A 15,830-nucleotide genomic window follows, 5' to 3' on the forward strand; every position below is an offset into this window, starting at 1 on the left:
TGTGAGTGTACTTTTTAACAGTACATGATGTATACATGCCAATTTCCAACATCCTGCTGCATCTGAATTACATTTCAATTTGGGTTTGGTTTTTTTTTTTTTACAATGAGCACTTTTTATTATTCTTTCAATTTCACATGATGCAAAAGTAGCAGGCATGGATTTTCTCAGAATTTCCAGAGAGCATCACCAGGAAGGAACCAGTCATGGCAACTCTCAGCAAACATGAAGAAAAAAAATTAAAATGAAAACAGGTTATAATTTAAACCAGACTATCAAGCTTCTTGACAAACAGACACTAGGTTATAGTATAACAGTTTATTCAGGAGCCAGATGGCAAGAAAACCTTTTCATGCTATGTGATGGGACATATCTTCCTCAGCCAAACAGAATTGTCTTGTAGACTACAATTTGGATAGCCAGATTTCAGTCTTCTGTTAAGCTTTGTATCAGCTTTATGAAAACCATAAGTGACTAATTTATTAAGCAAGATTTAAAAAAAAAAGGGGGGACACAAAAGGTAGTGTGTTTTTCATCACAGTGGTGCTCTGGGACACAATGTCCTAGAATGCATCATGGACTTAGCTTACAGGTACCACTGCTAGGTAAACAGAAGGTAAGCACAGAAGAGGAAAGAAGGAAAGAACCTCAGACCAGTCCTTCAGATGCATTGGAGCTCACACATCCCATCTTGGTTTGTTTCATTCCCTTTTTGAAACTCACTTCCCTCTACAATTCATTTCATTGACTTGTTTCTCTTTTCCTTTACTTCAGTCTCTACTGAAGTATCAGAACTATCTCCTCACTGTACAGTGGTGTTCATTGTTTATTTTAACCTTCATCTCTCCTTTCTCCACCCTCTCCATTTGCCTTTTTATTCTTCATGATTGTATAATCTACAATGTATAGCTAAATTGGTGTAAACCTAGTTTACAGCAAGTTAAGTGCACCTGTGTTCTAGGAGTAGCTCTAGTGCAACTAGATGGATTTCATGGTAAATTGTAGTATAAAGCTTGCTGATAAAGGCCATAGCAAGAGAGGACACTGGGGCCACTGGGAGAGAGATGACAGTGATGGAAGGACAAGCAGTATGTAAAGTGTGCAGGGAGGAGAGTAGGAACAAGGCAGAGATTGTGAGAGGTGCTTCCCGCAGCCTTTGGCTGTGTAAGATCTTGTGCCTGTTGTACCAGTCAGTACTTTTATGTCAGCTCTGAGCAACTGAGAAGCAGGTAATCATGATCTTTTCCTTGTCACATCCCACCTTCCACCAAGGCAAACTCAGGCACGGTAAAGAAACCCCTCCAGAGATTCTAATGGAGCTTTCAGAGTCACTTGTATTTTACTGAAGGTTAGCATTTTATCATTTGCTTATGAAATTATATATGTTTTCCAAAAACATACAGTAGATGGCTAGAGCACGTCATTTCTGGGAGGTACACGCTCACATGAAAGTAAAATGTTTCTTCCAGTTACGCTTGGGAACTCCTGCATGGTGGTTCTCTACCGTTGTGGCAGTCACATTGAGAAATTGCTTGTAAATAAATAACAGGAAACTAAAAAACTCAAAACAGAATGCAGAGAGGAGTTTTCTGAATTAGCTCGAGTTATTAAGAGAGTGGTACATTTTCAGTGTGACACACTGGCTATGGTTTACTATTAATGCAGTCTTGTGGTTTAAATAGCTAATTTCTTACTTTTACAGTAATTTATGTAAAGTAAATTCTTCATTCAACATAGAATTTATATTTGCATTTACCAATATTTGCCAGTTACTGTTTGGAACAATAAAATTGGAATAGTAAAGGAAAAAATGAGAGAGTTCACATACATTGGCAATAATTTTTTTACATATTCCTGAGTTTTGGGGAGGCACTTTATTTCTCCATGTTTGCTATTTTTTAGTTCATAACTGAAGATTCATGCAATTTTTCTGTGCTGTAGATCTACATATGAGCTGAGATCCATTTTAAATGGTTGATTTAAAGAGAAAATTTGATTTAATAGTATGTGAGTAATTTTAGGCAAGTTTGTTCTGTGCACATTCATATAAATGTTATGGGGAAACTATGCACATGGCTTATGTTTCAAAGTAGGTGCTTTTGCAGTTACATATTAATTTCTTTTGAAAAGCTGTTATGCCCCTTCTTATCCTAAGAGTATTTAAGGAAAAATTTGAACTACAGCCTCAGTAGTCCTTTCTCATATTGCATGTCTTCTGGTCTCTTACACCTCCTTCCTTCAAGAAAAATATTAAGTAAGTTGGTTTTCAGATACAAATTTTTACTTCAGCTCATTTTCCTCATCCACTCTTCCTTTCCCTCTCCCTTCAAAAGCAAGTCCAAAGAGAAAGTTGGACTAGTAGTTTGTATTTTGTGCTCTCTATATGCCTTATCTTGTGAATCAAAGAGACTTTGGGTACCAAAGCAAGTTGTACTGCACAATATTAAATTGGTAGAATCTGGGCTTAAAGTGGAGCAACCCAAGAATCTGTTCCTTTATGAGCAGTTTTTCTTTTTGTTGTTCTTATACAGCATTGTTTCAAGCACACAAAATTGCAGTATATAAATTTATTAAGTTTTGTTAATATTCTCAGCAGTTACTGAGAAAGTTGCTAAGCACAGTTTTGTGTGTGTTTTCTTTGGTTCTCATTGATTGATTTTAGTTAAAGTTTCAAACACTTTAATCATTGTTTGTTACCTATTCTAATATTAGAAGGTCAAACTCACAGCTGAAACAGTAGTCTTCATCTCGTACTTGCAAGTAATTCTCCCTCTCTAATATACATAAAATAGAGTTGGGACTGATTCAGAAACTGGAATTTGAACCAGAATCTTAAATTTCCAGGACTTGGAATTTGCACCTGCATCCGAATTTCACAAATGACACCGATTTCCATTATATGCTAAAATCAGGAGGGAAAAAAATGCTCTGTTTAGACATTCTCTGACTGCATATTTCAGTCCAAATTCTGTGGCTGGAACTCATCTTAGATCAAAAGGTTTTGAACAATTTACTTGTAAATATGAACAGGAAAATATTTCTCCAACACTATGCCAGCCATTTAGTCGAGTTATCTTCTAAATAAGTAATACAATATTATTTTAGAAATGTTAAAAATGGTATTTCCAGCCACACATCCCTGCACAGCTTCCCAACATTGGTGAATCTTTTTAGCAGTCTAGCTGGTGATCATGAGTTGAGGTTGGTTGTGTTGTCTTTTTTGGTTTTTTTTCTTCAATATTACCTGTTGATGAAATGAGGCAAGGGGAGATTGCCTGATACAGCAGCAGTCACAGAATGAGTAAGTGTCAGAGCGAAGAACTACTTGAGCTGCTTCCTTCCGTCTCTCATACCAAGCAAGGCTGCGAGGGTTTATCTTGGCACCATGGTTTGCTTTTGCTTTTTTTAAACCAGATTTAATGTAAGTGTACAGCATATAATATTTGATCTTTGTGTTGCTGTTCAGATTTGTTGTGGTCTTTCAAATGATGTTTACATGACTCTTTGAAAGAGCAAAAAATCATGGACTTTTAAAATAGAAATATTAGGCAATAAATAGTATAGCTGAAAAATCAATAATAAAATGTAGGTGGCTTTTACTGCTAATTTAATTAAGTCTGTATCATGTGTAAAATTGCATTTAGACACACAGGTAGAGCTGCTTAGCCTTATTGAAATGTAACTCTCATATACCATTTGAAAACAAGCTGACATGTAACTTGCTATAAAAAATGAAATATTCTAAGATATCCAATATATCTGTGAATAAATGAGATGTGCAGAAGTAAAAAGGGAAAAAACAACTTCAAATTGTCTAAAGAATTACATGAAGATAATAGAGAGTTTTTGGTTTTTTTCGTTATTGATTATTCCCAGAACTTAAGGTTTCACAGTTAGATTGACAACTGAGTTATTTGCCCATACCTAGTGACTGACAACAGATAATGGAAAGGCTTTTACCATGATATAACAGCAGAGAATAATTTCTAATTTACTACTATAGTTCTCATCAAAAGTACCCCAGCAAAAACAGTAGATTTATCACTTCAATTACTGGAATTTCACATTTAGTTTAAAGAGACATGTTTCTATAATGTGACAGGCTTTACAGAATCTGAACTTCTTCAGACATTTCAGCTATCAGAGTAATCAGGAAAAGATATAAATGAAAGCAATTGTTTTAGTTTTATAACTTTCAGTGCTGTCTACTGGCAAGAAACGAAACAGGCCATAAACTGTTGGTCTTTGCCAAGTCTATAAAAGGAAAAAAGACATTCCATATCACAGTCTTTTTACTTTTTTTAAACCAACTGTCTGATACTGGATGGGAATAACATTAAAATAGTATTCAATTAATATCTACAAATTAACTTTTATACGTATATTTTTTAAATTAGCTACCTAGTGATAGTAAAATATTATTTACCTCAAAATATAGTGAGTATATTTTTAATACATTTATTCATATCGCTTCTGTCCAGCTTGCATGCCTCAAGCTATTAGAGGCAACCAAAAGATTAAAAAAAGACTAACATAAAAAACAGTCAACAACCATAGGCTTCTGTACCCTAAAAAAAGCCCATGTGAATGATTTTAAAGCTGATTTAAAATATTCAAACAGGTAGTATTTTCTGCTTTGGGGGAAGATGGGGTGTTCCACGCTTTTTGTTGAGGAGAATGTCTACAATTTCTATAATTCACCCCCCACTTGGTTGTTCTCAGCTTGGGAAATAACAAACGCTACATGTAAACTGGGGACCCTGGGGCACCTCTCAGGTCCCAGACAGAAATACCCGAGATGTGTCCCAACATCGTGTTGGGGAATATCTGGCCCCAAATGTACTCCCATGTGCCCCTTTTCGTCTACTTCCCAGAGTGCCCTGGTTTCCTGTACAAAGGCAACGTTTGCATCTAAGCCGACCGGGTGTTTCAGGATGCTCCCCAAAGTGGGTCCCAGGTTGGAGCACTGAGGACCAAAATGCTGGTGTGTGGGTGTGTGTTGTGGCACCCTCCCGTTGGTCAGCTTAAATGCAGTAAAAAAGTCTTTGTGGAGTACTGTGCTGTACTTCTCATCTTACAGCAAGATAAATCAGTGCACCACAGAAGGTCTGATCTATCTCTAGGTTAACTTCAGGAGATTTGGATCTGTCTCCAGATAAATAGGCTTTATCCTCACATTATGCTCATACACACAGACATACCAGTTCTCCCAGAAATTTCCCTTTTGCAGACAACCCTTGGCAATCCCTCCCATTTCTCATTAAGTAAGAGGCATTGAAGGAAGCTTTTATAAAGGATCCCTGCCAGAGAAAGTCTGCACGTTTTCACGTAGGATTCCTAGTTCTTCTGCAGAGTCGTTACTCTTAAATACAGTCTTACTCAGAGGTGTTCCTGTCTCCTCTCAGACCAGAGAGCAGGAGCTTAGGACTGGGAATCAAACCCGTATGTCTCGAGTGCACACTACAGAAGACTTCACTGGTCTGCCAGGTCAGGCGTGCTCTATTGTGTTACCCACACAAAGGTGCTAGCATAGCAAAGCACCATAATAAAACCTCACCAACTAGCGAACGCGTTAGGGATTTTACTGCAGCTGTTGCAGAATTCATAAATAAGTTCACACAATAATGATATTTGGTATAAATAAAATGCCATTACACATGGTGCCTCTGAAGCTAGTCTGATGATTGCTAGGGTGCAGCTTGTATCACAGAGCGTACATTTACTTGAAAAAGAGGAGTTTATCTATTATGTCGTATGTGAAAAAGTGGTCTTATTTGGGATTTGCCATAGAAGTAGAGCACTGGAGTAGTTAAGCCAGCTCTACAATTTTATTGCCTGTTACAGTTGAATTTTCAAGAAAGGCTGTGATTTAGATCACAGAAAGGAAGTATCTAAATGCTATATACGGTGTCAAACGTGCATAAGTGATTGAGCACATCTGTTTATGAGGTACAATACTTGAGCGATAATGTTTATGAGGAGTTCTATTAGGGTGAATAACATAGCTGCAGGTTAGAAGACTGTTTGGATTACTTTTATATCCATTGATTTAAAGTAGATCTTAATAGATTGGTCACATATTCCAGTATTTTTTATTTTTGTTTATTTACTCTTACAGAGGCCAGGGAGGAGGTTGTCATTAGTTCTGTGCCAATGAAGTTCTAACCTCTCAACCTTAAGAAAGCAAAGTAAGGGACTGTAAAATCCCAAGATGGCATCCCCAAATGAACCTGCAGCTCTTCATTGATTTATATACAGTCTTCCTCTCAAAACTGAAGGTAGCAGTATTTTGGCACATGATTAGCATTTTATTTATAATATTCATAAAGTAGTTATTCAGACAGTTTAGCAGCAGAAGTGCTAAGCCTAAGTTAAATTTAGGGTAAGTGTTTTCTTAACAGAATTTTTTCAAATAATTTCATCTCACAGTCCTGTAGAATGGCAGATGTTTGCAAATCTTGGTGTAAAACTGATTGAAATATTTTAAGAAAACTGAAATAATGTCAGTGGCAAAATTTATTTTACCAAGTGCAGATGTAAGACATCAAGTTCTCAGACTGATGGCAGAATTAACAAAAAACACCATCTGGTTCAATAATTATCTGAAAATACCCATATTCTTGGATTTGTTTTAATACCACTTAGTTCCCAGCTTTATTTTATCTGTGTTTGCACACCAATGAGACTAGATTGTGCAAAATGAAGACTACTTCCATCTGATCATTTTTAAAAAATGTGTTTTTGCATGAATAATGAATCTTTGAATTGTTACTAAACAAGCAAATTATTTGCGTATGTGTCACATCGGTTATCAAGTTTGCACGTGACAGCTTCAACAGCCGTCACATAAAATGCATAGAGCTTGTAACCATATGTTTTTGCTTGACAAAAAGCTAAAACTCAAGATCAATTTTCAATATGGAATGCACAAATTAACACTTTAAAATGCACCACAATATGTACGGCTTGGCAAAATTTGCAGAAATAGCACGTTTCTAGATATTAACTGATATCTTTGGATTCGACCTTAAGGTATTCAATCATTTTGATTAAAAGACTGATTTCTCATAAAACCACAGTCTGTTGGAGGCGCAAAGCCAATGACATTTGAGCATTCATATATTTTCATAAACTTTGAACAATGTCAGTGAGACACCTCTTCAATCTTGGCCACACAACAGCAGGGTATTCAATCTTTCTTTAGCTTAAGACAGAAAATTTGAATATCAGCATAGGGTTATTAATGTGACAGTTCACATGGTGTGCACCATGTTGATTCTTAAAAAGCAGATCTGTGGAATGTATAGAGCATTCTGCTTTGTGCTCTTGCTGTTAAAAATCCAACAGAAAGACTTAAAATGCATTTTCACAGCTCAATCGTTGCACGTTTTAGTAGGAAAACATGAAGAAAATTGACTACTGTTTTACACCTTCAAAGTTACTGGTATTATTTCTGTGATTATATCATCTGTTGTGTTTAATATTGAAGATGTACAACAGATCTCATAGTATGTTATTTAGTTCTTTTTGTTTGTAAAAAATGGCATTAGCAAGTGACTAAGCAGCCATGCAGTTAAATATTTAGTTACTCCACCTCCCCCTTTTTCTTGGCTGACTTAATGTCTGTCAGAATTTATAGCATTCCAAATAAATAAATAGACACCCCCCATGCTTATTTCTTTAAATTCCGATTTTTGAGTAATGTAACGTTGTTCAATGTAAGCATGTCTTTTTACATTACATCATGTTGTAGGTCAGATGCAATGTAACTTTTTATGATGCATTGTAAATGACAAAACATGCTGCAATATGTGATATATATTGGTACGTGCCCCTGATAACATCGCTTTTTCTTTAGAGTGTTGTCGCCTGAGCAGCTTGGGAGAAACCAGATGGGCTGTGAGGGGAAGATGAGCAATTCTGTCTTGCCCAAACTGCAAATGTGACAACACACTGTTAAGACAGGAGACAGTGAGGTGCATGTGTTAATATAATACAGGCACCCGCAGATGTCCCAAAGTTTTCATTTAAAAAGCCCTGCTAAACAAACAAAACCCAGAATCTCATCCTATCTCAGTGATAGTGGGAAGATCCGCTATTAACTGTTGTACAAGGTGAGGTAGAAGTCTGATTGGTTTCAGATCCATGGGTGCCTGCTGATAAATACTGACTACTGTCCAGGAAGAAACGAGGAATGTGCCTTGCAATTCAGCATTCCAGTTCCCTCAGCAATTCCAAATTTACTGTAATAACTTAATCTTTCTATAGCATCTCCTATCTCAAAGGATGTTGAAACCTCTTACAGTCTTCTAGCACATCCAGAAGACTTCGCTTCCCACTGAAAACCAGACGTAGCTGAGGTGAAACTTGTAGGGTTTGCAACAGAGAGCAACAACATTACATGACTAATGTAATTTTCAGTTTAAACTGTAGGGGAAACCCAGATAAGCATAATGTAACTAAAAAATACTGGAATTTTACCAGGACATCCTTATTTTTGGAAAATGTGCTACAGGAATCTGCCAAAAGTGTCTCATCTGAAAAATTGCACAGCATTTCCACCTGCATGGTGCCCCACAGTGATAGCAACAAATGTAGTAAAAAATCAATATTCTTAATGGCTTGAAATGTCCTAGTTTGGGGAATAAAAGGCCTTTATTCCATGGTATTGTTACCATGTGTGTGAGTTGTTCAACATTATGCTTTCGCTACTATTAGTTTACTCTCATTGTGTCTTTAGACTATGAGCCCTTTCAATGGGTTGCTTCCCTCAGCTCCTGTACAGGGCCCGGCACAATACCCCTAAGCACAATTACAATATAGAAATTGTAAATAAAACAGTACTAATACTGTGTACTGCTATGCAGGGGTATCGTTTTGTTGCTGACTCAGAGGCAAAAGCAGCATGAAGAGGCTCACAACTAACTTTCCTGTGCACTTGGCCTCACTTTGAATGAAGAATTCTCCTATCCCATCTCCACCTCGGTTTCCAAGATTAACGACGTTGTGGGCATAATGTTAGATCCATGGGACAATTTGTGATGCTGGTTTAAACAGTATTACCCATTCATGTATTTGGATGCGTGTGTATTTCTCAATCGATTACATACTGTTTTATTATTGTGAGGTTGGATGGACTGAATTTTTCACAAATGGCAAGATTGCACAAAGTTACCTAAATAAAAAGTAGTGAACTACAACCAGAAGCCTATAAAAAAGCCACATACAATCTTAATAATTGTGTATATTTGGAGGGGTGTGGCTGTGTAACTTTTTTCCACAAAAGACAAATTTTCTTTCCATTTGGTTTTTAGTCTCACTCCATATCTTTGGAACACTTTACTTTTTCTATAGCTTTTCCTGCCTGTGTAGTTGAACAAGTTTTTCATGGAAGTTTTTTTGAGAGTTTTGTTTAAGTTCAGTTCTCTTCAACAGTAGAAAAATGAAGGCATAGCAAAAGAAAAAGGAATTAATAAAAATAAAATGCAGTAGAAGATCATTTGGTGTAATGGTTAAAAGTACCTTAACTTGAAGAAGAAAGGCTGTTATTTTGTTTTTGAGGTCTTTATTGAAGCCTTCTAGCAGCGAAAGGTTTTCTTTTTTTCTCCCTGTACTTCTAAGAATATCGCTATATAATGAAAGAATCTACAGGACAAAATCTTTCCTATTTTAACACAGATACCGTGTCACTGCCTCTCGTCTACTTGTGCAGTTGTGATGAAAGCTATATGAATAGCTGAGCTGTTTCGAAAGGCCGTATTTTCATTCTGAGTAGAGAATAACTGTGGGAAGACTAAGAGCTTCTTGATGCTTCTTCTTTTTCCACTAACTTTTCTTCTTCCTTATTCAGCTGCAGTAGAAATTGGGTGGGAATTGATAATCCTTTAGGAATGTAGCTTTTGACACTTATCTGGTGGATGATAATTAATGCATTCCAAGAGGATTATCATAGTGGACTGTAGTTATAAAAGAGTGACATTCCATTTACGTGGAGTGAAACTCTAATATATGGCTGTCTCCACCACGTATTTTTAGGAGAAATCTTCCACCTTTCAGCTCCAGTCAGCGTAGCTCCACCCAGTCCAGCAGTAATGAGGGCAACTGTAGGCACAGGCAGTTTTTACCAGTATGTTACCAAGCCTTAAAAGCACAGAAAAACAAATTGTTATTATTAACACAGCATGTATTTAACTGTTTCTGAGATATTCAGGATGAAACATTTTATGTTGGTTGGCTTCAAGAGGAGTAATGTTTGCAAAGAATTTGAAATAGGGGATGAAGGCTGGGGGCAATGGGATTAGGACAGATACTTGATTTTTGTAAGCAGCATTTTTAATGTAAACTCCACTGTAGTATTGTAATGGAATGAAAGTTTCGTAGACAAGTTATGCAGAACTGGACTATCTTTAAAAACTGTGTGGGTTGCAAATTGTGGTATTGCTTCACTAGGGAAGTCAATATTTTTATAATTTATGATAATGCTTTTGGGCGAGGTTAACTGATCTGCTCTACTGTCTACCTATGAGGAGCAAAGCAGCCCCTTTTCCTGAAATCGATGGGATTTAGGAATGACTTGCCTGTCCCACTATCATATGGGACTGGAGTCTGTCCCCCCTCATGGGTCTGGGGAACATTTTGACTCAGTTAAAATGGCCATTTTCCTTATGGTTTTGATTAGTTGGGGGGTGTAAAATTTCCGCTTGCATTAGGAGATGCATGCTTTTTGCATCTATTTAAAATAAAGAATACTGAGGAGAATGATAGCTATAAATTATTGCCTTTAGGTTCCAAGTGTTACAGAGCATGGTATGACAGCATCAAAAAAGCTATAACCAATGATATCGTACAGTACTGTACAATCAAGGTAATTTTTATAACCTTAGAGCAATAGCCCACTGTGATTCAACTGCATAGAAGTTGTCAATATACGTCTGAGTGTACTTCTGCATTTGTACTTCACTCTCTTAAGTTAATCTTATGGAAGAAGTGTTATTAGCCACCAGCCGTTTGTCAGGATGGGCTTTATTTTCTGTTTCACTGCTCTGACTTCTGCATTGCATTGCAGATGCTATACGGATTCTAACATGCTCGCTGTGCTAATCCATAGCAGCATCCCTCTCTCTCCAGCAGGAAAAACTCCTTCCTGATATTTCATGAATATGTTTGTTTGGTTCAGTATTTGGGTTTACTGCCTGTTTATGTGGTTAACTACCTTTTTGTATGAACTACTGCCAATCTGCAAAAAACATACTGAAAAATAAATCAAAGATGTCAGGCAATTCTCAAAACTACAAGAATAGTTTCAGAATCAAAGTATTCTGTAAGGTACCCAAGTAGAGGTCAAACTCCTCCAATACATTCTTATGCACAGTAAAGATTACATAAATGTTAAATAAGAAGAATACCATCTCAAAAAATACATTGCATTTATGTAGAAAACAAGTTTGTGTCATTGGGTTGTAGATGTAGGAAATGGAAACAATTTAAGGGATCCTCTAGTTGAACCCACATGAGGTACAAGATTACTGAATAAAATAAGTTTTGTAGTGCTCTGTCCAGTCTTTGCAGTGAAAAGCAAAGATCCATTTAAATTGAAATTTTAAATATGTTCAAAAAGAAAGAAAACCCCAACATTTGCAAGAATCTAAACTCAACATTTATAAGAATCAGAAACTCCTTTTAAATATCTGGATGCAAAATATATCATAACATTGGAGTTGATGCAGGGAAGAAGTTGTATTTCAATCATTAAAAATTCTAGGCAGTCCATGGGAAATCTTTTTACTGATTTCAGTGGGGTTTGGATCAGGCCTATAGAACTTCATATGAAGCGCAGTTCCAAGGCCATCTTCAAGACCAGACTTGCATGTTGCACAGATTGCAAGCCTACGGTAGCACTCTGAGGGACAGCCAGAGCACACCTTTAGGTTCTCACGTGCTGCGGCATGCCTGATGGATTAACACAAGGATGCCTGGCTAGGCCGTCCACAGCTATTGTGGCACTTACATGAGAGGCAGAGCAGAAATAAATACCATGAGCACAATGAATATGGGAGATATTTTAAAACTAAGAGGAATCCTGGAACAAATAAGTTAGTGAAAGTCTCCTTGATCTCCCATTATTTTTCACAGCAATATTCTTCTCTCTTTTTACTTTGTCCTGATTTATTACATACCTATATTGTTATCTTCTTTGCACTTCGAAGATCTCCATTTCATCTGGCCCCATTGGAAGGTGCCATGACAGTTGGATGTTTCTTGGCCCCCACTTCTAAGAGGTGAGGGTTGCAATCTGCTGGCTTTTTGACATCAGTGAAATAGTCCTAGATAACTCTGCAGATTAACGCGACAAAACTAGTGCGGTACGTAAATGATTCAAAATACTTCAGGTGAAAACTCAGTCTCATCGTTACCATAATGGCCCATTCTCTCCTCCTTCAAAAAAAGTAAATAAAAAGCATTCATACATATGCTACATCTGGCTTGATTTCTTCTTCTCTTTCAGTTTTTAGGTTCAGATAGTAGTAATGATTAATAATATAATGGCTCTGAGACATTTATTTCTTCTCTCAAAAAGGGAGCAAGTAAATTTATTCTTTCACAAAAGGACATCAGTTTTAAAGTGTATAGGGAAAATGTATCAAAATATTAATTAGACTTTTCTTTTGTTTTGCTAGTTTGCATTAGACAGATGGAATTCTGATCTTTAACAGCATCATGACTCATGAAACTGCTTGTGTACTAAAATGCCATTATTAACACAACAGTAGTTTTCAGCAGTTGGTAATTATTGGCATAATTAAACATTTATCAAGAAACAAGTATTTATCATTCATTAAACTTTCATTAAAAATCCATCTTAGCACAAGCTAGATTAGCCAGTGATTTTCAAGTGATAACTTCTTAACTTCTGGCAAGAATGTAGAGCATTTTGATAGCGAAGAAAGTCGTGTATAATGCAACCTTTCAGGTTTTGTAAACAATTACAGCATTTCAGGTTTAGGAGTGTTATTTTTAAGCATTCTGTAAGATTCGGACAAGAAAGTACTTGGCTATTTTCTGTAGGGTTTACCAAATTTGGCACTTTTTAACAGTGTATTTGGGAAAACAAGATGCCCTTGGCCATGAAAAGCCAGTGCTAAGTATGCTTTATAACTGCCTTTACATGACTTAAATTCCCTCAAAGCCTGATATGTGTACATATATTTGGACATTGAAATTTACTTTTTTGAATGGACCTTCTCAACAACTCTGCCTTATGGTATTGCAAAAGGATGGAATCTCAGACTAGATGTTTGTAATTGGGAAATCTTGAAGAGCTGTCTGGTCCTGATATAGTATTTTCCAACACTTAATACTTCTTGTCGCTAAAGAGGAAAATATGCATTTTATTATTTAAAAGAAAGAGACCCATTACATCTCTGAAAGGTTTTGGTTTTATTTTGCAGAGTGGAGTATCAGACATTATCCCTGGTCTGTTCAGTTTTGATCGATTAATTTCGATGGCAGATTCCTTATTTTTTGCTGTATTTAGGTATGAATAAAGGTAAAGTAATTTGTGTGACTTCAAACATGCAGAAAAATAAGGTTAGTCAACGCCCTGTAGTTCTTTCTCATTCCAATTTTCTTATTTAACTGTTTTTAAGTCTTTTCTCCTTGGTTATGTGTTGTTTTCCTCGGTTCTCATCTGCCATTCCCACTTACCCTTATTATTGCAGAAGCACTGGCTTACTTAATCTTGTAGCTACCGATTGGCTATTTTACCTCCCAGTCCTTTGTTTCTTCTCTTGCTTATAGGTATGATAGGATCTATTACTTAACCCCTCCTATGCAGTCACTGTTTTGCAAGAGGTACCAATTTGGCAAGGTTAGTGTAAGTTTAAAATGCTCTAATGTGATTGTCTAGATTGTGGTGGAGAAAAAACAATATTCAGTGAGCAAGACTGTTTCGGAGAGCTCCTTCACGTACATACAAGCGCTTCACATCTTAGCCCATATTCAGCAACTTTGTTTGTGTTTTCTCTTGGGCAAAAAATTTACTGTATCAGTGCTTTTATGTCACAAGAATGAATTGAATTCGTACCCTTTAGTGCAAACAACAATAGACAGAGTGGTAACCTAGTGGAAAACAAATAGATGCCCCGTCCCTTTTGGGGATTCAGAGAGGTTCAGAAAGATGGAGCTGACGGTAGAGAGGTGGCAGATAAAAACAGGCCAAAGCAGGAAAGAATCCTGCGGTCATTTATTACCATGCCATCTTCATAGTGTTTGCTGAACCAAGGTGCAGAGTAATGATTCAGACAAATGATGTTAATAATAATAGCTGGCCCTTTGGCAAAAATGGAATACCTAGTATTGCAGCATGAGACCTAATCAGATTCTCCAAAACTTGCTTCAGACCGATAGAATTTTTTGTCATCAGGTTTTCCATCAATTTATTCTCCTTGGATACTGTATTTTTAAAGGAAGCAAAGTGATAACCAGTTATTTTCCATTGGGGGGGAAAAAACAAGATTTAAAGTATTATGTTACTTAATGTATAGTTTAAAGCTAGTTTTAAAATATTGTGTTATTTCTAGTTTATTTTTGGTGGGATTTGAACTGTTAAAATGAATACAAGATACTTCTAGTAATCATGGATTACTTCATCACATTTAGAAACTTTCTGGAGTTCATTGTCTTTTTTTTTTTTTCCACATAATCAACAAAGAATTCACCTCATTTATTGTAAGCGAATAATAGCGAGTATGCTTTACAGTATTTTTTGTTGTGCACAGAGTACCACCGGTAAAAATGCGCTCAATGTAAAGCCTAGCTATGGATCTTAAACAAGGGGTAGTTGTTAGTACTGCTGATCTGATTAATTGCTTTGATCTGTTGTTAGGTATTTGTACATAAAAGAACATTTTCACCCAAAAAAGCTTACTAACCATTTTGTACTGTTCAGATATGACATGGTTTTGTTGTTCTTTTTAATAATACCTGCAGTTTTTAGGCATATACGTTGCAATTATTTTTATTAGCTGCTGTTCCATTAACAACATAACCAACATCTGTTTTAATCTAAACATCATCAGACTTATTAATTAGGTACATTTTGGCATCAATTTATCACACATGCTTTGACACTTTTGATATTTGAAGCATAAGCTATTATGTGTAATGAAAAAAAAATAAGTATGATTTGGAGTCAGTGTTATACATCATCTGTAGCGGACAATTATGTTGGCATGTGGGAGGTTAATGTACACACTCTAGATTCCTTTGCTTGATTTGCTGTTTTCTTCTTCATAACTCTAGGTAAACAGTTTGTGCTGCCATTTAATGCACAGGTTAAGTGTAGTTGCAGGCTATTATACATCATTAGAGTAAGTAATATTCAGCTGTGGAAGAAAGATGGAAGCTTTTCACTTGTAGCCACTTGGACATTTCATTTTTCATCTAGTATGCCACTGCAAAAATTAGTTGTGGCAGGCCTGATGTAATTTATAGCCTGGTACCCTGAAATTAAGCAATGAATCACACCATTTTGGCTGATTAGAGTTAATGCATTTTTCCCGATGACATATTTTGTAAAACAATGCAGTTTATTCTAAACTTCGCCTTATCAGACCTAGTCATTTCTCACGTCAACCTGTGCAATGGATGGTACCGTGTGCAGTGCGCTCTATCACCAGATTTCTTTTGGTATTGTACTGTAGTTATCTTCCAGTTTAAAGGGACAGCCTTCCCTTTCTTTCCTAATTTTCTCACTAGAAAACATCAGCTTTCCTCTCCCTCCATCCCCCACCCTCCATTCTCCAACCAGACAATTCAGAAGCAAAACACAG

The 15,830-nt window shown here is 36.4% G+C and overlaps 1 protein-coding gene across 4 annotated transcripts in view; it reads left to right on the forward strand.

Moving 5' to 3' along the window:
- ZNF407 (zinc finger protein 407) overlaps positions 1-15,830 on the forward strand; it is a 355,565-nt gene that overhangs the window by 310,488 nt on the left and 29,247 nt on the right. Inside the window, exon 10 of one of the 4 annotated variants that reach the window (XM_072852839.1) lies at positions 6,119-6,237. The exons of the other annotated variants lie outside the window; for them this stretch is intronic. Coding sequence (XP_072708940.1) covers positions 6,119-6,165 — 47 coding nt within the window. The 3' untranslated portion in view covers positions 6,166-6,237. Of the gene's footprint in view, positions 1-6,118; positions 6,238-15,830 lie in introns of those variants that run through there. 4 annotated transcript variants of the gene reach the window in all.

This window comes from Ciconia boyciana, chromosome 2 (assembly GCF_034638445.1).
Source record: "Ciconia boyciana chromosome 2, ASM3463844v1, whole genome shotgun sequence".
NCBI lineage: Eukaryota > Metazoa > Chordata > Aves > Ciconiiformes > Ciconiidae > Ciconia > Ciconia boyciana.